General features: G+C 38.8%; 1 protein-coding gene across 2 annotated transcripts; it reads left to right on the plus strand.

The window, feature by feature from the left end:
- The first annotated feature begins 2 nt into the window (after nucleotides 1-2).
- eif2b3 (eukaryotic translation initiation factor 2B subunit gamma) lies at nucleotides 3-19,107 on the plus strand. Of its 2 annotated transcripts, XM_087144025.1 has the most exons (13): nucleotides 11-129; nucleotides 1,689-1,767; nucleotides 1,956-2,050; nucleotides 8,428-8,604; nucleotides 9,162-9,322; nucleotides 9,979-10,259; nucleotides 11,817-11,915; nucleotides 13,972-14,099; nucleotides 14,391-14,584; nucleotides 14,953-15,027; nucleotides 15,909-16,057; nucleotides 16,420-16,523; nucleotides 17,709-19,107. In XM_087144025.1, the coding sequence occupies exons 4-13, from the start codon at nucleotides 8,457-8,459 to the stop codon at nucleotides 17,759-17,761; spliced, it is 1,392 nt and encodes a 463-aa protein (XP_087000151.1). In that variant the 5' UTR covers nucleotides 11-129; nucleotides 1,689-1,767; nucleotides 1,956-2,050; nucleotides 8,428-8,456; the 3' UTR covers nucleotides 17,762-19,107. The 2 variants fall into 2 exon arrangements, with proteins under 2 accessions (XP_087000150.1, XP_087000151.1); XM_087144024.1 differs by lacking the exons at nucleotides 1,689-1,767; nucleotides 1,956-2,050 and having other exon boundaries at nucleotides 3-129.
- Nucleotides 19,108-20,726: the final 1,619 nt, after the last annotated feature.

Below are 20,726 nucleotides of genomic sequence, written 5' to 3' on the forward strand. Positions count from 1 at the left end.
CTATTGAGGGCGCACTTTTTTAACCCGAATCAGATCATTCATTGCTACAACGTGCAGCCTGCACGTGTGTACATAAATTCTGTTTTCCTTCCTGCATGGTTAGATCAGCATGTGTGGTACACACTTCAGGTAATTCCTCAAATTGAGTCTTATAATATGATGAAATCAAATGCATCGATCCGTAGAGTGGTCACATTTTTCATCATTGTTTCACGTTGAGACCATGCATGTATGCAACCTACAAACCTAGAACATTGGCCCCTAACAATTTAAAAAACACGATGGTCCTGTCGATGTCATGAGCCTTAGGCTTTTTCATTACGTCCCTGCCAAGATCAGAGACCAGCTACTGAGCTAGGAATGAAATTTTTTTCGCATGTGAGCGGGCTCCATGTGAGGGAGCGAAGTGGTAGGGTGCTTTCGCAATTTTTTTTAGTTCAAAATAGGCCTTGTGTGATCTGGTGCACTTAGGGGTACCTACCAGCTTACAGTGACTAGGCCTAGTTTTAAGTTATTCTTAAAAACAACAGGGTCCCAAAAATGTGCGCGAAATTCAGAAAAATATAAAGTCACTCATTTAAAATGGTCCATTATCAGATGGTGCCATTTTCCACGATATTGGTCAGTTTATTTTAGCGTGTGCGTCCATCTTCTCATTTCAAACAATGCATGGCATACGCATGCTTACATGATGTAGCTAATTTAGCCGCATACTGGACCATGTTACCAACTCTATAATAGCATATGTAGCACTGTGGAGCTGTGGCCTCATCTACTGAAGATATAGACCTAGTGATCGTGTGCTAACAACACACGCACGGTAGTGCATGTTGTACTTATGTACATGTACATATTGTATCGTGGACATCCAACTACAGTAGGCGGCAGCAGTCATCCATGCTGCCAATTGCATTGCTTTATTCCGGTCTGGCTCTTAGGCGTGAGAAAATGGTTGCCAGGCATGTCAGCGTGAGAAGGAGCCCTGAGGCGTGATTGTCATGCTGGATGCGCGAGACTTGGTAGGTCTATATTCAGGTAATAGGCTCTGATTTTGTGATTTTGTGTCTTTTTCTTTCATATAGGACAAATGGAATTTTTGTAAATAATTTTTTTTTTGGGGGGGTGGCGAGTTATGCTATCTCTCACACGTATGTTTAAAATCTAAGATAGATTGCACAAAATAAGCCAATTTAAAGATATCTGAAAGGCAAAACACAATTTGGGAAAACATCAGCTCAATTGTAAAAGTGGAATTGAAATGATATTTGTGAAACAATTATTCATAACGACATTATTGTAGATTTCAGGCAGTTGTCTTGTTCGATGTCTGAAACAAAATTTATAACATTTAGTTTATTTTGATGGAGAAATAAGTAGAACAGGCTGTAGTATAAGATTAAATTATGGATTTAAAAACACATGTATATGTAACTCAAATTAAACACAATTGGATTTGCACCAACAAATTTTGCTAGGCTTAAAATTAAACAATTATCCAGGCAGGTGACTCTGCTGGGGGGGGGGGCAAGTCGGCTTAAGGGCATGTTTATAAGGAGTGAGTTGGCCAGGAGTCGAGTTGACCCGATACCTTGCATTGTGTTAATTATATTTTTACAGAAACAAGATTCCAAAAGAAGAGCAGTTTATCCAGATCTTTTTATGGGCAATTTCAATTTCTTGATTTTTAGTGTCATTCTAGGTTCTGCAAGGGTTACCAAAGACATTGGACCTGCACGTTTAAGGACATCATGAGTCAGCCTACTTCAGGTACATGTATCTCAAGATTGTTACAGGTTTGTCTAGTATGCTCAACTGTGGATATTCTAGTCACACTTGGTACATTTTGGAAGATGTGTTGCAAAATTCAAATCTGTCCTTTAAGCAAATAGACTCTACATGTAAAAACGGGAAATCACCTAAATTTTATCATCAATATTGATTTAATATTCCAAAAGGTATTCTCAAAGCTGGCCGACAGAATCAAGTTTGAAGCAGAAACTGCCTGTGAAGTTTGAAATGTGACACTGGGTACTTGTGCATTGATCATCCTGTAAGTTCATGTTCTTCATTTATGTTATTTAAGATTAGCTTCTTACATTGTGTGTCTGAGCTTCATGATTGTAGCTTCTGTCTAAGTCTCTCTACAAAAGTACTGACAACATTGCAAATATAGCTCTGGATGCCTGTTTAAGGGCAGTACCAGCTTTATGTGCATACATTTCTGGCATTTTCGACGTGTTGACTTTCTATGTTGTTGATGGATTTTTTGTATTTCAAAATCCCAATCCAGTGTTCATTTCAGGACCTTGCAAATTGAAAAGTGGATGAATGTAATCTTCCATTTTAATGTTTTTAATTCAATTTCTTAATTGCACAGACAATGCCAAAGGTCCGGTCAAATCCAGCTTTTCAAATGCGTAAAAAGTGCAGTCAAGTGGAAACACCAGCTTCAAAGTTAAAGCAGAAATATTCTCAAGGATATCATAGATCACCTGAGAAACAGCAAGCTTTGAGAAAAGCATGAAAAGTGATCCAAGAAACCAAGTATGGCATCAACAAAACTGCTGAAAAATATGGCACAGGGAATTCTTTCTTGCACAGGAGGTTGAAAGGTCATGTTGAAGTTAATAGCTGAAAAGGGCCCTCCCCTGTTCTTAAACCAGAAGAAGAGAAGGGCATTGCTAATGTTGTCTCTGAAATGGCCCTGAGGGAAGTGGGGCTGTGTTCATCAGGCATTATGGATCTGGTGCAAAGAATTCTAAATCGGGGAAAAAAAAGTTCTGTAATTATAGACCAGGCTACAAAGTGTCATTACTCATTTAAAGTCAGACCCGGCCTTTCACTGAAATATGAATCCACCTTACAGTCATCCAGAGCAAAAGTCACCCCCAGGTCAAGTAGTTTGGTTTGAAAGTACACAAAATTGATTGTCTGACAGAAATCTGCTACCAACCATGTAGAGCGTGGAATACAGATGAGACAAGTTTCACTATAGGAAGCGAGCCATCAAGAGTCGTTGCACCAGCAATGCTGACTCGTCTGGTTCCTCATCTCTCAGGTAGTTCCATCAAAACAGGTTCACTGTTTCGTGTCTGTGTGTTAATGCCGTGGGCACATCTGATGCTCCCCTTCACTGTATTCCTCCCAAACACCTCGGTGGCTATGATCCTCTTGTTGGTGGAACGAGAGGGGTGCATGTAGAATACACCTACAAGGGACAGATGGATGCCCCCACTTTCTCAAAGTTCATAAAATAACTTTAATCAGTGTGCAGGCAAAGAGAGGCCAGCCATGTTACTAATGGACAGTGTCAGCTCTCACTTTGACATCAACACTTTCCAAAAATCAAGCAGAGAAGGGGATTGAAATTCACTGGATTGATCCAAACAGCACTCATCTTATGCAACCTTTGGACAAGGGTATGTTTGGTGGTGAATAAGTACATACAGGAAGATCCTAGAAATCCCATTACAAAGCACAGCTTGTTTCAAAACTTGCTGAAGTAGAGGTTGAATTCTTCAAACCTGGCAGAGTGGGCACCAGCTGCAAGGCAACAGTAATATATCCTGTGAATAGAAAAGCAGTCATCAATTCTATGCTGAAACCATCACTAACAAACAGCCTGACCAAGCCATATGTAAGAGTGCATTTAAGACCTACATGTACAAGTAGACAGTAGTGCAAGTGCAGGAGATGTATATGAAGTTTTTACATCTGTCTTAAGCTCTCCTAAGCTTGCACAATATGAGGAACAGCTCACAGATGGTACGAATGGAAACCTCTCACCAGGCTTTGTTACATTTCAGGAGCTCAAACAAAAAGCTTTCCTGCAACTTTTCCTCCACATTGTCCACTCGATGTCCTGAGCAGGAAAATAGTCCATCTGTTGATGGCAAATCAGGTCATGATGTGCTGGCATCTGCAGCTCAGCAGTGTGATGGTTCAGTGTCACCTTCATCATGTCAGGCCCATCCTTCAGAATTTGGTACAGATGCCCAAAGTTAGGACTGAACTGGTTAAGGTTAAACCAGTCTGTTTGTCTGACAAACTGCCAGACTGCATCACTTCATCAGAGGGTATCCATGAAATGGCACGTGTACAACTGAGAAAAGGCAAAAGCCAAGAAAGAAAGTCAAGCAAGGTTGAAGTACCTCTCCAAGTGGGAAAGAGAATCAAACAAGATGAAAAAAACAGCACTGAAGACTCATACAAAATAAAGACTTTGCCAGTTTGTTGTAGAACATATGAAGAAGAGATTGAAGAGGGTATTTAGATGTGCTGGGTTGAGTATGATGATTGTAAGGCCTCGAGGAACTGAAGCTGTATCCCCTTCAAGTTTCAGTCACAACAAAGATGCATTCTTGCTGGAAAGATGATGTCACGTGTTCTCAACGGTGGCAAGATTTCATTCATAGTAATAAAGTGGTATCTTTTCTACAGCCTCAAGGTGTCAGGGTGATTAATCTTTCAATGTAAAAGTTACAAGTTGTAAGTAATGGAAATTGTCACCTTAAAAGACAGTTTGATAAAAGGGAATCCACAACTTTAAGGTGCGACCACCGATTACAAATCCTCCAACAAACTCACTGTGGAATTAGAATACATAAATATTAAAGGAAAAATGGATCTTTAATATGGATTCCAGAACTGGCACAATTTCCATGATGTGACCACAAGAGGGTAACCAGTGTCAAAAGACATGGGAAACTGTTTGATATTGCTGGTTTCCCCATTGGTCAGGTCCCCAGGGACCTTGCATGTCATTCTGTTTTCGTAAACGTATCGAAATAAATCACATTATATATGCTGTTGTACCGGTAACTGGGGAACCAAGACAAAGCTTCCCCTGGACTGCTCTGCAAGCCAAAGGTGATAGCGTAGTTGTCCTATTCAATTATATCATTGTCTGCACTGAGGTTGGCACAATCAAGAGTTTGATAACAGAGGCACTGAAGGAAATGCCAGGGAAACACTACATGATTTTAAGTAATGAAACAACCTCCATACTCAATTAGTGAAGCATGCATGTACATTTAATTTAAGTCGTAATTTCTTCTTCAGGACTATAAATAGAAATTTGCATTGGAAAATATAACTAAATGTACCAGTTTGCCTCTTACCTAATTTGCAGCTTTGTTAATTTGTGGCTGGCATCTCCATCTTGGGCAAGATAAATTTTCGGTTCGTGGCATTACAGAATGCCATGTTTAACCTTCTTACTCTAGCCAACAGTCAAAGTCAATCAAGTAACTTTTGTTAAAATTTAGAATTTACATTGTTATTGACTGACTGATTATATTTATGTCACTTGGTAGAGCTCTGGGCCGTTTTCCAATGGTCCACTTCGTCTCCGTCTCGGGATTCGTATAGAAAACCAATCCCCGATTGTGGGCCTGAAGCATTTTAACTTAAATTGAACTACTACAATGTTTAGCTCTTTTGCATCTGATGTGTTTTGGCACTATCAGACTTACCATTGCACTTACTGGAAATCAGGATTTAAAAAAACAGTTGAAGCCTGAGACAGAGCCCAAGTCGAGTAGTGGAAAATGGCCTTGCTTTGACTGCAGGTGATTGAAATGCAAGCTGTAAGTCCTGCTACCAGTAAAAAAACCTGGAGACTGAATTCACGTTGCTTCCATTACATTATGCATTATTGGTTAGTTTCCATTAGTTTGTTGATGGTTTCTTCATCCCTATTTCTGGTACATTATTCTTTCTTTCAAATCAGTTTTTCAAATTAATAAATCTGACCCATTGTTTTGTTTTGTTATGTTTTATTATCATTTGCTCTAAAGCTAGCTTTATGGCCATGCCATAAGGTCTTCCAAAATCCTTGCTTATTGTATTAAAACATTCTGCATTTTCCATAAGCCTGCTTAATGGCAGAGAACTTTATGAATCTACATGTACATGTATTTTTCCATATTGTAAAAAAAGGCAGTTTGTAGGGTTCTAGTCACTCCCTCTTGGAATTATTCCAGTATGAATAAGGGAAAGAATTCCATGTACGGACACCATCAATTTTTCTCTGCAGTGACCTATTAGCCAAGTGAATGCAATAAACTGTCCCAGAACGTCAAATTTGGCCGTGAACATATTGAGGTACTCATTTAGGAAACACTTTTTGGTGCAGTTTATCAGACAAGTTTCATAGGGTTTGTGCACAGGTTGTCAAGCAGCATATAGAACTCTTTCTGAAATGAATTAGGGGGCCTGAAACTTTTATGATATACTGAGGGGTGAGCTCCAACCCACGAACCCTAATGATCATGACGTAGGCCTACTATAGAATGCTGAAGTGTGATGTCACTGTGAACCAGAAAAAGCAGTGTAAATGAATGGAGTACCTAGTCATGTTGGTTCATGCTCTGGTTCTCGCTCTAATGCCTGTTACACAAACAATTGTACACATGACATATTCACCTCAGTACTCTATACGCTATGGACTAGGCCTGCTAGGCCTATTGGGCAATTTTCAAGTTTCCTCATGTTAAAACGATTAGGGCTGGAATTACTCAAGCCACAGTATTCCTGTTCATATTGATCAAGTTTGTCGTGAAGTTCATGTGGCAGAGCCAGAAATGTTTATGTTATTAAGTACACGTTTATACATAGAAGTAGTTCCCCTTTAAAATGTTTAACTTTAGTTTAGAGTTCTTGATTTTTTTCTAGTAGTGTGCCCCCCTGTTTATTTGTTTAAGCCCTAGCTTCCCCCATATAGAGTTACCACATGGTCTGGTCACACTCAGTGTAGCAGATCAGCAGAGACCAGTCACCTTCACATGTACCTATGTATTGTTCCTCCTAACTGGAGTGTGGTTTTCTGCTTGAGCCTTATTCTGCTAGGAGTCAGTGATTGAAGTCTGAGTGTAAACTCATAAGGTCCATTTTTACGCACTGTGTTGGGTTTTGGTTTTGGTTTTGAGTCTTTTAAAGTCTTAGTCTTTGGGTGTTTTTTTAGTCCTTGAGTCCTTTTAGTTTTTTTCATTTTTCCTGTACTTTTTCATTAATAAATTTTTTTTGTCCCTTTTTTGAAGTCAAATATTGGTGTCTGAGTCCTTATTAATTCAGTTTCCTGCGACTTTTCCTTCAAAGATCCTTGGTTTAGTTAGAGTTTTTGTTGTTTTGCTAATTCCTCATCGTGTGTCTTTTTTCCGGGTTACATTCACAAATCATACATCATACATGTGGTACGGCCTTTGGTTGTACGTGACTTAACTTGTGCGAGTCCACTGAGGTGCATGGCTTGTTGGCTTGGCAGACAGGCAGGAATCAGTCTTGACTGGCAAGGAAGGGTCTTGTGGGCTCGGAAGGTGTTGCTCTGTGCCTAACAGTTCATGGTGTAGGCTAAAACCTTGACGGTGTCTTGTGGGCGTGAAGTGACCAGGGTGCAGAGATGACTAGCCACATCCATGTAGACTGACTATGTAGCTTGACTACATCAGCTTAACCTCCAGTGATGTCAGCAGTCCACCAGCCCACAGCGATATGGCAAACAGAGGCCTTGGCATGAGAGGGTCTACCCAGTTTATACTGGGCCAGTACATACCTTCTATTCACTCAACTTGGACTTATATAAAAAAAAAAGTTTTAAGAGATTTTGGCCCTGTGGCTGTCCCAGCCTGTTCAGGAGTGAGGAATCTAAATCCCTGACTGTAACAGATTCAAGGCCTACCTTGACCACCAGGGCATTGGACTTATCTTATTTATAAAACAATCAACCTCTGAATAAAAACATCCGTAATCAATTGCCTAATCAATGGCCAGTATCACCTGCACATTGATGTCCATAGTATCACAACCTGATGGTCTGCACTGTTTAATAGCATGCCTCAAGATGTGTTCCACCCAACAACATTGCGTATAGGCAGTTCCATGATGTGGGCATACATTTATGTGTATGTTTACATCCATGTAAGGCCATTTTACTTAAGCCCACTGCTGGTCGGTTTTCTTGTGATGGCTGTTGCATGTACAAGTGAGCTGCACACAGCGGTTTGCTGTATGCTTAGCATGGCAGTACGATGTGACAGTAGTCATACATGTAGGTAGCTTGCTTGTTCTAGTACCGTATGGGGGTTGGTATTATGGTTACACCATGGCTCATTTGCTGTGGTTTGCATGAGGTCCAATTCTTTCCCTTGGGCAAAAAGCCACTGAGACTGTCTTGGACAATACAATTATACAAAATGAAATAAATTAATTGCTGTTTTTCTACAGATGTGTTATTTTAAGTTAGGGGAAAAATTTTTCAGTAGGCCCCTATTTTGAGTGAGGGTTAATGAAAACCATGCCACTGGCTTATTTGTGAGTAATGTTTGCTTGCAAGTGAATTATTTTCCCTCATTTTAAAGGCACAGGTCCTACATTTCTGGAATTTCTCAATATTTCATCTAGTTTCTATTTACCCATTCATTTCTGCAGGTGTATAGCTCACTGAGAATCCTTTCATCATGGAGTTTCAAGCAGTAATCATGGCAGGGGGTCGGGGGTCCCGTATGCCTGACCTAACAGCCAGTGTTCCAAAGGCATTACTTCCAGTTGGCAATAGACCACTGGTCTGGTACCCCGTTAACATGCTTGACAAAGCTGGATTTGAGAGTAAGAAAGATATCAAAGAGATTTGATTTAAGAATGTTCAAAGCTAGAAATACTAAACAAAAACTGCTAGTTGGTGACTGCATTCTCTAGAGTCTTGTTGGTTAACTTTCCCTATCAGCAATTAAGGTAGACCTAAAACTGATAAGCCTTTAAAAAAGGAAGTGCTCTTTTGCCCAACACTTTTCACTTGTTATATCGGTTGCTTGATGTGATTGATATTTGATAAATAGTAATTTTCATAAAGTATTGAACATTTGCCACCTTTATTTTCACCTTGATTTCCTCGCTTTATCTTCTGAATTAGATCCATATTGACTTTTTTGTTTCTGAGGACTTTTTGTTTTATCCTATTTTGAAAATGTTTTCAGTGCCTGAATATTTGATGTAACGTCCTCTTTCCTTCTTTCCAAAGTATTTATATTTGTGCTATACATGTAATTGGAGAAAATGTGGTGTCTGAGAAATGTATGTGCAGTTGATATGCTTCAAAAAGATCTTGCTGTCATTCAATGTGTACTTGATCCAAGATGACATTCTTCTCTACCCTTATGTTGTAGGTGTGATCATCGTCACTTTTGATTCAGTGAAGCGTGACTTGGTTCAGGCTCTTCAGTCATCAGCAGGAGAGCTACTCATCCGTCTGGACGTGGTGACAATTCCCAGTGATGAAGACTGGGGCACTGCAGAGTCATTAAGATTTATACGTGACAAAATCAAGGTAATCAGGCCATGGTAGATTAAGATTTATACGTGACAAAATCAAGGTAATCAGGCCATGGTAGATATTGTACATGTATATGATTAGCAGTGACACAAGCTTACCTTTCAGAGACATTCTACTTTCTACATGTCATAACATTTTGGATTTTTAATGCAATCAAGTTTTTAGAATAAAAATTATTCCATGATCACAATTTTTATCCTTTTGTTTCATTGGTGACATATCCTAAATGATTGTTAATAGCTGATGTGACACTTGTGGCAGGTGTAGTACCCTTTGCCTTGAGTGACAAGGCTGAAGGTGTAAAAACAAATGCCATATCCTACATCACAACAGTATCAAATTATCAGTAAGTGGAATTCTTTGTGGAGGGGTTTACACTGGCAGATGTGGTTCAGTAAATTTTTGTTCAGTGCTAGTAGCCCCAAGGAAACATTTTTTTTTAAAGGAAATTAATTTCATATTTTAAGACCCTGAAGCTGTGGATGCACGAATGCAGCATTTCTAGCCTTTGACCATGTACATACAGATGATAGGATTCTACATTCATGTCCACATTGTGTGAAATATCCTGGCTGCAGAATCTGTAAGAGTGACACAGAACCCAAAACACAGTCATTTTTAGCAGAAAATCATAATTTTTTTATTCCCAGACTGATGTACTTGTCATCAGTTGTGACTTGATCACAGACATAGAGCTACATCTGCTAGCGGATGTACATCGGACGTATGATGCATCAATGACAATGTTAATGCACACTACACTGGACCAGTCCAATGAGGGAGGAGTGTCTGTTCCAGGTACAAAATCTAAGAGGAAGACAGAGCAGAGAGACATTGTAGGCCTGGATGACAAGGGTAGTAGGATTCTCCTTCTTGCTGCTGAAGCTGATGTAGAAGAGGCTCTTAGTGTTAAGAAGTCAGTCTTGAAGAGGTATGGAAGAATATGGGCTGAAGAAATTGCCCTTGCCTGCAAATTCTGTCATGTTTGTAACATTTCATGAACTCTGGGTGTTAATTTTCAGGTTTTTCTTTGCTTGTGACAGATGTCAGGACAAAGTCACTGCAGTTGGGTCTCAATAATATCAGCTTAGTTTTAACAGAGGAGTGTTCAATTGTAACAGACAATCGTTGATCCCAACCAAATTGTGCAGTCTTTTGGGAGAGGATTCATTTAAAAGCAACACAGTCTGAAGATTCAAGTAGTTCCATTGACCTGGTTGTGTTTGGGAAAGTATTGTCTGCAGCCCATTTTACAATGAATTTGTGCTATACCTTCATTTTGTAAGGCTTAAATTTGGAGCTTTCAATGCAAGATGCCAAAGTGAAGGTGTAGCGTAAACAGTGTGATAAATCATTGCTATTTCAGCATTGTGTTATCAACTGTGCCCATCCTATTTGCTGTTCTCAATAGAAGTGTACTTCTGTGGGTTTTCCATTCTTTACACAGTTAGATATCTACAGAACCATTATTACTGGTAACAAACAGACGTAAATATTACCCTGCAAGGTACCATGAGTAAAACTTCCATGCTGTGCTCTGTGAAATCTAACCTACAGTAGAAATTTTGTTGGAAACATTTTTTTTTTAGATTTAAAAAATGCGGTAACAGTTTCGTCATAGTTTATTGGCAGCTTTCATAGTTTATCAGCATCAGAGAAGCGTTCTACTGTGTTTTTTAAATGGTTTGGGTAATAAAACTTTGGAAAATGAGTTGGGTGCACACCATTTTTGGTGAAGTATATAGCATCTTGGTGTTCGTCACTGCTCTGGTCATCATACTCATGTTTGTTGTGTCATAAGACTAGCAACAGATCAGCTGTTAATGGCTGGAAAATCAGTGAATTTAGTGAAGTCAAATTTGAGTTTGTGGAACCCAGCTGATTGTTTACTTTTCCTAAAGCATTTTGCCAATGAGGCACATACAGTGGGCCAGTTGGGTATTCAAAAAAGCAACATTCAGAAAACAGGAGGCATGTGAGTCCAAGGAGGGATTGTGCTAATAGGGTGAACCTAGCATGCGTATCCTAATGACCTCTGACTTGCTTCATTGTGGGTATTCATTATTGGAATACTAAACTGGCTAATTCTTGAACATGAAGCCCAGTAAAATATATTCTATTTCATAGACAGATTCCAGTTTGCTCTTGGCCAACCCGTGTATTTACAAACCCATTTTCACAAATCGAGAACCAACAGAGCTTTATTTTCTTGTTCCCATAAATTTCAAGAACAATCCACTAATAAACAAAGATGCTGTCAAAAATGAATAAGCCCTTTATCATGTGCCCCCGAAAATCATCTCTACTAAACATAATGTATGAAAACGACCACCAAATAAGTTGTAGGGAATGTGGAGTATCTTATCTGCACAAATGTGTTGTAATGGCATAGCTACTGCTTTCTGATTTTATTCCTTCCACACATTATATTTTGGTTTTTGCCTCCCTGTTTATCTTTGCACTTTCTTGTGGATCTTTCTTTTGACAGGTATCCTTTCATTCAAGTCAAAACACGGCTCATGGATGCCCATATGTACATCCTCAAGAAGTGGGTGCTGGACTTTTTGGGAGATAACAAAATTGGAAGGTAAAGACACAGATTCCTCTTTCAAGCAAACCACAGCAAGTGCATTGAGTTTCTAGAATGGTCAATAGAGTCTGTCAGTAAGCCACAGTGCATTGAGTCCCAGAATGGTCAATAGAGGCTGTCAGTCAGCTACAGTGCAATGAGTTCTAGAATGGTCAATAGAGGCTGTCAGTCAGCCACAGTGCAATGAGTTCTAGAATGGTCAATAGACAGCCACAGTGCATTGAGTTTCTAGAATGGTCAATAGAGGCTGTCAGTAAGCCACAGTGCAATGAGTCCCAGAATGGTCAATAGAGGCTGTCAGTCAGCCACAGTGCAATGAGTTCTAGAATGGTCAATAGAGGCTGTCAGTCAGCCACAGTGCAATGAGTCCTAGAATGGTCAATAGATGCTGTCAGTCAGCCACAGTGCAATGAGTCCTAGAATTGTCAATAGAGGCTGTCAGTCAGCCACAGTGCAATGAGTCCTAGAATGGTCAATAGAGGCTGTCAGTCAGCCACAGTGCAATGAGTCCTAGAATGGTCAATAGAGGCTGTCAGTCAGCCACAGTGCAATGAGTTGGGACTCATGGTCAATAGAGGCTGTCAGTCAGCCACAGTGCAATGAGTTCTAGAATGGTCAATAGAGGCTGTCAGTCAGCCACAGTGCAATGAGTTCTAGAATGGTCAATAGAGGCTGTCAGTCAGCCACAGTGCAATGAGTCCTAGAATGGTCAATAGAGGCTGTCAGTCAGCCACAGTGCAATGAGTCCCAGAATGGTCAATAGAGGCTGTCAGTCAGCCACAGTGCATTGAGTTTCTAGAATGGTCAATAGAGGCTGTCAGTCAGCCACAGTGCAATGAGTTCTAGAATAGTCAATAGAGGCTGTCAGTCAGCCACAGTGCAATGAGTCCCAGAATGGTCAATAGAGGCTGTCAGTCAGCTACAGTGCAATGAGTCCTAGAATGGTCAATAGAGGCTGTCAGTTGGCCATTTGCTTCCTCCAATGTTTTCCAATGTGAACAAGAAGCAAAATAAACATGACGGTGGTGCTAAACTTACATGTAACTTATATTCTGTCGTGCTTTAAAATTAGTCCCCATGCGTTAAAATGTGACATAAAGGTACAGTCCATTATTTGCAGTTATCCAAAAAGTAACTGACAAAATTTGTGTAGAGAAGCATACTTGGTTCAAAGATGGCACTGAACTCCCTGTGAAATTATTCCTTTCTGGCAAGTTGTCATTTTGAAGAAAATAATGAAGGAGGCCATTTCCAGTGATTTGTCTAAAGATGCTTGTTTGGAAAATTTGCCATCAGACATATGGGCAAGCATTGATGTGACACGCATGCACTTGGTTTAATTTGTTGGTTAAGTGCGAGACATCTGTATTTGATTGAATGTGAGAACATGTCCCAGAGGCTGAATTCAGACACAATTCAAAACATTACTCAGCAACTTCTAGGGTTTGAAACCAAAATCCTAGAATATTGTACTAAGAATATAAAGTGTTCACTGACCTGAAACTTCATCAAGTGTTTCCTTAGGCACCTTTCGTTAGATTTTGTGTAATTTTGGAGGATTAAGGGAGAATCCAATTTTTTCACCCCCGAAAATGGAGGATTTTGGAGGATTGAGGAGGGTCCCTAGCAAAAAGGGCCGAGGGGTTAGGGTTAAGCCCTGTTTACTGTGTGCTAAAACATGTAGAACAGTACACTATGTCCAATCCTAAAGATGCATTACACTTTTTGGGTTCCCTGGTTAAGCCCATGTCTGTGAGTGAAATTTCTTATCTTTTTCCAGATTTCAGATGTTAGAGGTTAACTTGCATGTCGTTTCCAGTTTGCACGTGTACAGAACACTGAGTGCACAGTTCGCATAATCATAGCCCTTTGGGGGAGGTCTCATGCCTTGTTAGCTATAATAAGCCCTGAAAATTCACAGTATGTTATTGTTGCTTGTTTCAACCACTCCATTGGGTGTTAGATTTCCCTTCATTCCCCAGTCTCACTTGTGGATGCATTGTAATTTCACAAACTGAATTCTTCATGTATGTACGAATGTTCCCTATTTCAGAACATACTCAACTATCAAAGGAGAATTGATACCCTATTTAGTCAGGAAGCAGTTTTCAAGACCTAAGACTGGACAGCTTGGTCCTCAGCTTGATTCCATGGAGCCAGTTGCTTTGCAACAAGACAAGGGTAAGGCAATATGTATATGTAACCAAAGCATGTGATTTTTGTTTCGATCATCTTATGTCCTAATTTTTCTGTCCTGTATAAACTTATGTCATTACAAATCTAAAAACACTGTGCAAAGTACTGCGGTCTTGGAATACTCTCTTTTTAATTTTTTTTTGGAAATTCCCAGTTGCATGTCCAAACATTAATGTCAGGACTGTATGGCCAAGAAATGAAATTGTTCATAAACTTGGTCAATTTCATTCATCTTGTTATTGGAGTTATTTACATGCTCTTTACCTTTGCATGCAGATCTTTCAAGTTATGGTGGTTTGGATGACTTAACTAAGAAAGCTCGTGCAATGTCCTCATGGAATGAGCACTCGGGGGACATGTCTGACTACTACCAACATGGTGATACCTTACGGTGTCATACTTACATCATGGACAGTGGTTTCTGCATTCGAGCCAACACACTGGCAGCATACTGTGAAGCCAACAGACAGGTACCAATTTAGTTATACATGTAGATGTTGGTTCTTATTTTTCCTGTTATATTAAATCTGCTTTGTTTTGAGAATTGGTTACTTCACCAGTAATATTCAGCTAAAGTGAATGACTGAAACATTCAATATACTATACATGTACGTAAAAACATCTCTCTATGGTGACTGTCATCCACCAGATACTTCTAGTTAAAAAAAAAGAACCTTGGAGTAATAGCGTAAAGAATATGGACGTACATGTTAAAGTTCATACGTATGTAGCACAGTTGATCCAAATGACTCAACTTCTGTGTAAATTGCCACTGTTGATGACTGAGTGGCACCTGTCTAGATCTTGCTCTTCATTTCTGTTTGGATGATTCCTTCAGATTCCACAGCAGAGACAGCTTGTTGGGGAAGATCCATTAATTCATCCCACAGCAACCATCAAGACAAAGAGTCAAGTGAGAATATTACCGTGTGTTGTTTGTTATTCAACGGAAATAATGAGTAACCATTCAGTTGTTATGAATAATTGTGGTTGCTTACTCATGTAGAATATCTATATTTAGATAACTATAGTTAGCTGGGCAAACCCTTCCCTGTTTCCCCACCTAAAAGTTTAGTTCCTATTTTGGTGTGCTACGAGTGTTTTAACCCCCTGTCCTTATTTTCAGTGTGTATTTTGCGCATTTAATGAAGAAATTGAATCCTCAAATGTTAACAATTTTTATTTGTATTGCATAATACATGTGCATTTGCATTCCAGCCCAGCCCCTGGGTGGGGAGTGGGTAGGTAGGGGTAGGAATTGGGATATAGTAGGCTAGGGTGGAGATTAGATGCTGTAGGTGGGGATTTAGTGGGATAGAATGGGTATTTGGTAACAAATTGTAATTAGGTAGGGTGACATGGGAATTAGATAATGTAGGTGGGGCAAGGATTTGTTAGTGTGGGGTGGGGATTTATTGGGGGGGTGGGCTGTAGTTTTTACTTGCATTACATGTATGTGTACATACGCATGTGAGCACTGCATGTACTGTGTGCATACATGTAAATTGTCCCTTCTAGAATTACACAAACATCGTTTCCCATCCATTTTGAAAGTGGAAAAGAGATCAAAAACTGATCACAGAATAGGTCACTGTGTGTGTTGTAGTACAGCGGAAAATACAAACTTTGCATGTATTTGTTTAAATGAATTGTATCTACATGCATATAAGTTTAGCAGTGGTCATGACAGCTTTGCTGTTCTACCTGTCTTGTTTCACCAATTCATTGCCAAATACCAGCTCCAATATTGATGATAAATTAAGCAGTACATCTTTTGGTTATGGTGTCTGTCAGGTTGGGCAAGACTCCATGCTGGGGGAGGGAACTACTATAGGTGAGAAGGTATCGGTCAAGAGATCAATCATTGGCAAGCACTGCATTGTAGGAGATAAGGTGAAAATCATCAATTCCGTAGTAATGGATCATGTCAACATCAGTGAAGGGTAAGTATTAACTGTCCCTATATCAGTGGTGGTCATTTTATATTGAAAACAAAACATACCCAGTACTCCAATCTGAAATCAGAAACGTTAATTCACTGACAGGAAGATCAGTACGTCTGGTTAACTTCCCAGTGATGAAATGGTGACACTGATGTTTAATGAAGATAGCTTGTTTGCTTGTTGGTTACTGTTGGAGTTTTTGTCTGTGTTCTTTATTCGTGGGGTTGTTTTCGTTGTGGTGGTTGTGACGGAGTTACTTGCATCCTGCCTTGAACTATCGCAGTTATTCCATCAATACATTCTGTTTTCTGTTCCTATTAGACCATTTCATACTACTTGTATTCACCTTTGTGTTTGCACAGATGTACCATTCAGGGAAGCATAGTTTGTGGCAATACACATGTTAGTGAAGCCGTTGAAATGAAGGACTGCTTAATTGGAAGTTCTCAGAACATACCGCCTAAAGGTGAGTGCACTACAAGCAGGCTCTGGAATGGTTCATGTCATTTCTAGCGATTTTGTTTGGTTCAAATCACCTAACAGTAAGAGGTAAATGCATCAAATGGGAAATTAATTCTCACTGTCCAACAGACTTACACGTACTTAAGTGATTTACTCTTAGTACAGGTCTTTTTGCACATTCTCCAAACTTACTTTCAGTCAAATTCATAAACGGTCAACTTCAAATTCATCTCAAGAAAACTGGAACACACAAATACTCCTGTGAATTTAGTCATTGGTCATTCCAAATGATCTCTTTCAACATCTGTTCATTTGATGTCCTCAACTTTCAGTGGAGTTTGTCTTACCTGAGGATCATGTACATTATGTAAGGATTGAATTAGCCCTTGCTAAATACATTTCAAGAATGTTTTGATCAAATTCACCAAAGGATACACAACCATGTTCAGTTTTTTTGGCATGGTGGATTGCAAGGAAATAGAAATTTGAATATGAGCAACCATCCAAAGAACGAAAAGAACTGAATCGGTTATTTATGAAAGATGTGAAAATATGAATATACTTTGCTTTTTATAACTATAGACCTACTTATTGTTAGCACGAAATAGAAAGTATACAGCTTTATTTGCCGTTGTAGAGATGTTATTTCTTGCAGTGTTTGATGCATAGAATTGTCGAGGAACAAAATGGCCTGATAAATAAGTATAAAGAAGATATAGTTTTGTTTATTTAGGGTTAAATAAAAGTAAATATACAAGTATTAAAGTAAACATACAAAGAAATGAACAGATGAAAATGTAAAAAAAAGATGGTATGCGGTCATATGATGAATTTGAATGACATGTATATAACATTGATTGCAAAATGGGGAAATTGTTTCATCTATAGTACCGGTATGTTGGGCAAATGTGGACAGCTAAATTGTATTATCTTTCATGGAAGAGAATGGTAAATGTATGAAATTGAATAAAGTGAACAATGAATTAATACAAACAATATTAACAATGGGATATGAAAGGTCATTGACTTTTGAGACAAATTTGAATTTGAAATTTGAATGAATTTCAAAGAAACAGTTTGAAAATGTGTAGAAAACCTGTACTTTTCTAACATTAGCCTATGTTTGTGCATTCGGGCCAAACGGAGATGTTTTGTGTCCTATTTTCATGTTTTGTTTTGTTATTTTCAGCTAAATATAGCAATGAAGTCATTGGCAATGCAGACAGGATGATGGAAATATGATATTGCAGGGGCCAGGGGTCAACACATCACTCAGAGGTGATTCAGGGTATCACAGTGACTATTTACAGCAAGGAATCTGCTTTATGTTGGAAGGAATAACATGATGAAGACTTAGACCAGATAGCAGAGAGATCTTCCCAACATCTACAAAATTTGACCAGTTTACCTGTACCAGTATGTTGTGAAAGCAATTGTTATTAAGGCACTATACATGTGATGGGTTCTGGGGAGGTCTATTTTCTTTGCCATGCCATTAGCAGCCATTACACCTTAATTCTCATTCATAAAATTTCATAAAGACATAGAAGAAGCTTTGAAACAGTTAAAGCTCTTCAACAATTGGTTCAAATTCTTGTGTTGTATCCCTACCTGTGTTAGAGGCCATTCAGTGAAAGGTACTCTGATTTACTTTCTGCCTCTTCATCACATGCTATTCTAAAATCAAGCTAGAATCTGCTTCAGCTTTGTATTGGAATGACCTAAAACATGACATCGTGTTTTGTTTTTATGTATATCTTTCTGGGGCTTGATAGATCAGGTTCCACTGTACTACTGTAGCAAAGTACACATGCAAACAAAGCATTGCATCATTATTTTATAGGTCTATTCTCACATGATAAAGTTGCTACGAAAGACAGATTTGCTCATTTCCATTCATTTGTTATGCTCATATAGACGTTCTTTAAATCTTTAAAAGACAAGTTTAAGTGACAACTTATTCAAAAGAATTCCGTAGTTCATTACTTTTTCGTTTGTTTGTCTAAGCGTCATGTACCGCCCGCTAAAAGAGAATGAATTCATCTTTTTCAATTAAAACTAACATCCAATGCAGAAACTGACATTTTCGTCGGAATTTAGGGGCCACTTTTATTAGTGACTGTTGAACTGTGTATTTTCAGAGGAAAACCACTACTTGACTCAACATGCATTAAGAATTCTCAACCTACGTTAGGAATTTGTGAAATGGAAATGAAAGAGCATTTGGATTGTATTTACATTTTGTCAAGTACAGAAATAATATAGCTTTTCCTCTCCAAGCTTATGAAAGTCAAGAACCTTGTCATAATCAATACAAATATTGTCTCTCTGTTCAGTGGCATCATGACTTTTCTACATGAAGCAGTAGTAGATCTGAAGTGTAAGCAAGAGTTTAGGTACAGCTACCGAAACAGAAGTTACACAGAGATTCAAATGTGGATTCCGTTGTGCTGTGTACATATTTATTTATTAGCAATGTGATTGTAACACCTTACATTTACAGTACATGCTCTTTAGATTTTTTTCACAAGTGCAGTTTGGTACATGGCATGATGACAAATAAACATATACCTACTCATTTTACCCTAGCTGTGCTTGAAGCAGTAGATGTTTCAATCTTTTACAGCGTCTTCACAGTAATTGAAGTCTTGCTGCAGTTGCCGGGTGACACACTTCTTATATTTCAAATGCTCCAGGCACTTATGGTATCAGTATATGTTTTATGCAATAAAAGGTCCTTCTGACTTGCTTCATCCAATTTACATCATCAATCTTTGATTTCAGTGGTCAGTGATTGGCAGCTCGCTCTTTCTCTGTGTTTGGCTCATCAGAAACATTTGATAGAATGGATATTGATACTGCCTCAGTCGAAGGTGATGAAAGTTATCAGCGACCATTCCCTTGAGTTGGTCATAAACAGATGTTAAGATCAGCCAAGCACATAATTTTTTCTATTCATAAATACCTTTCCAATCAAAACAAGTTTTAAAAATGAGAATTTCCAACGATTTTGTGCAACAGTTTTCATGTTGAACGTATGTACAGTATGTTTAAACACCCCTGTAGCCATATTATGGTATGTTCAACTCCTCGAGTAAATCGTAAACGATCTCCTTGGCGCACACGTCGTGCCTACTGCATGAAGTGGTGCACAGCCAGCCGGTACGGCGTTTGTCAACCATTTAAGATCGGCCATATGATGGGCTCTTGATCGTTAGAAAGGGCTGAACTTCTTAGGTATTTATTAACTTTGTGTCTACAGGAGAAAGAGAATTCTTTATTGACAAAATGAAGTACTACTTTCAACATTTATTCGTGTCATACACAAATTCAAAACCCTTGCACTAGAATGTTGTAAATTACATCAGCCAATCAACGGTTGAATGATTTTGCACGGCCTGGCATGGCTTACATGAGGACGACTGATTTTGAAGATGCTAAATTAATGGATATAACTTAAATGATGCGTGGTCTTTTCACAGAAAACCATTGTCAACAGACAAAATGTACAAGATTTAACAAGATCTGTCAAGATTTAACTCGTCCCTTGATGAGAAAGATTGTCTGAAAAGATAGCTAAGCTTGAACTATCCTGTCAAGTGTTTCAAGTTGATAAGCTAAGTTATACATTGTCAATTGTGTTATGCTGATCAGCGTAATAAAGTCTTGTTCTTCATGCAGAGAGAAAGATAACATGTTCTACTGGTTAATCACATTACACGAAGTTCAGAAAGAATCTTTGATTGAAGGAAACACATTTAAAAACTAATAAAAGGAATATCTATACAGAACAGTCTCGTTGAGTGTCATTTGCCAATACAGTGTATCGTAAGACGGGATTAGAGTATAAATAAAGGAGCTTTAAAATCTAAATACCACAATACGAACAGAGAACTTAAGAACAGATGTTTAATTACTTTTAATTTGTTTGTTTGTAGTTCACCATACAACTTAATAAGTTTCCACATTGTTTTTCACAACTTCGCCTGGCATAACTTCAGTTTCGAAGTTACTTTTGTGGGTCTCACTTCAATGATGCATTCTGAGTCGCCTTTTTGAAATGCAAGTTAGGTTTTTTTCGCTTTACGCCATGGCCATGTCGTTTCATTGGTGCACGGCTGAACCTCCACAGGGATCAGAAGTGACCTGTTTGACTTCCTGTAAATGAATACATGTATTTGTAAAGTACATCCTGCATTTTTTCTTT

This window comes from Acanthaster planci, linkage group LG12, assembly GCF_054643075.1.
Source record: "Acanthaster planci isolate LZ-2023a linkage group LG12, COTS_SCS, whole genome shotgun sequence".
Lineage (NCBI taxonomy): Eukaryota > Metazoa > Echinodermata > Asteroidea > Valvatida > Acanthasteridae > Acanthaster > Acanthaster planci.

Bases quoted from the DNA above. Each gene is read 5' to 3' on its own strand.
- eif2b3 (XM_087144024.1), top strand. From the start codon at position 8,457: ATGGAGTTTCAAGCAGTAATCATGGCAGGGGGTCGGGGGTCCCGTATG. The intron at 11,916-13,971 runs GTAAAGACACAG...TCCCTATTTCAG, and splicing joins GGAGATAACAAAATTGGAAG to AACATACTCAACTATCAAAG. The intron at 14,100-14,390 runs GTAAGGCAATAT...CTTTGCATGCAG, and splicing joins TGCTTTGCAACAAGACAAGG to ATCTTTCAAGTTATGGTGGT.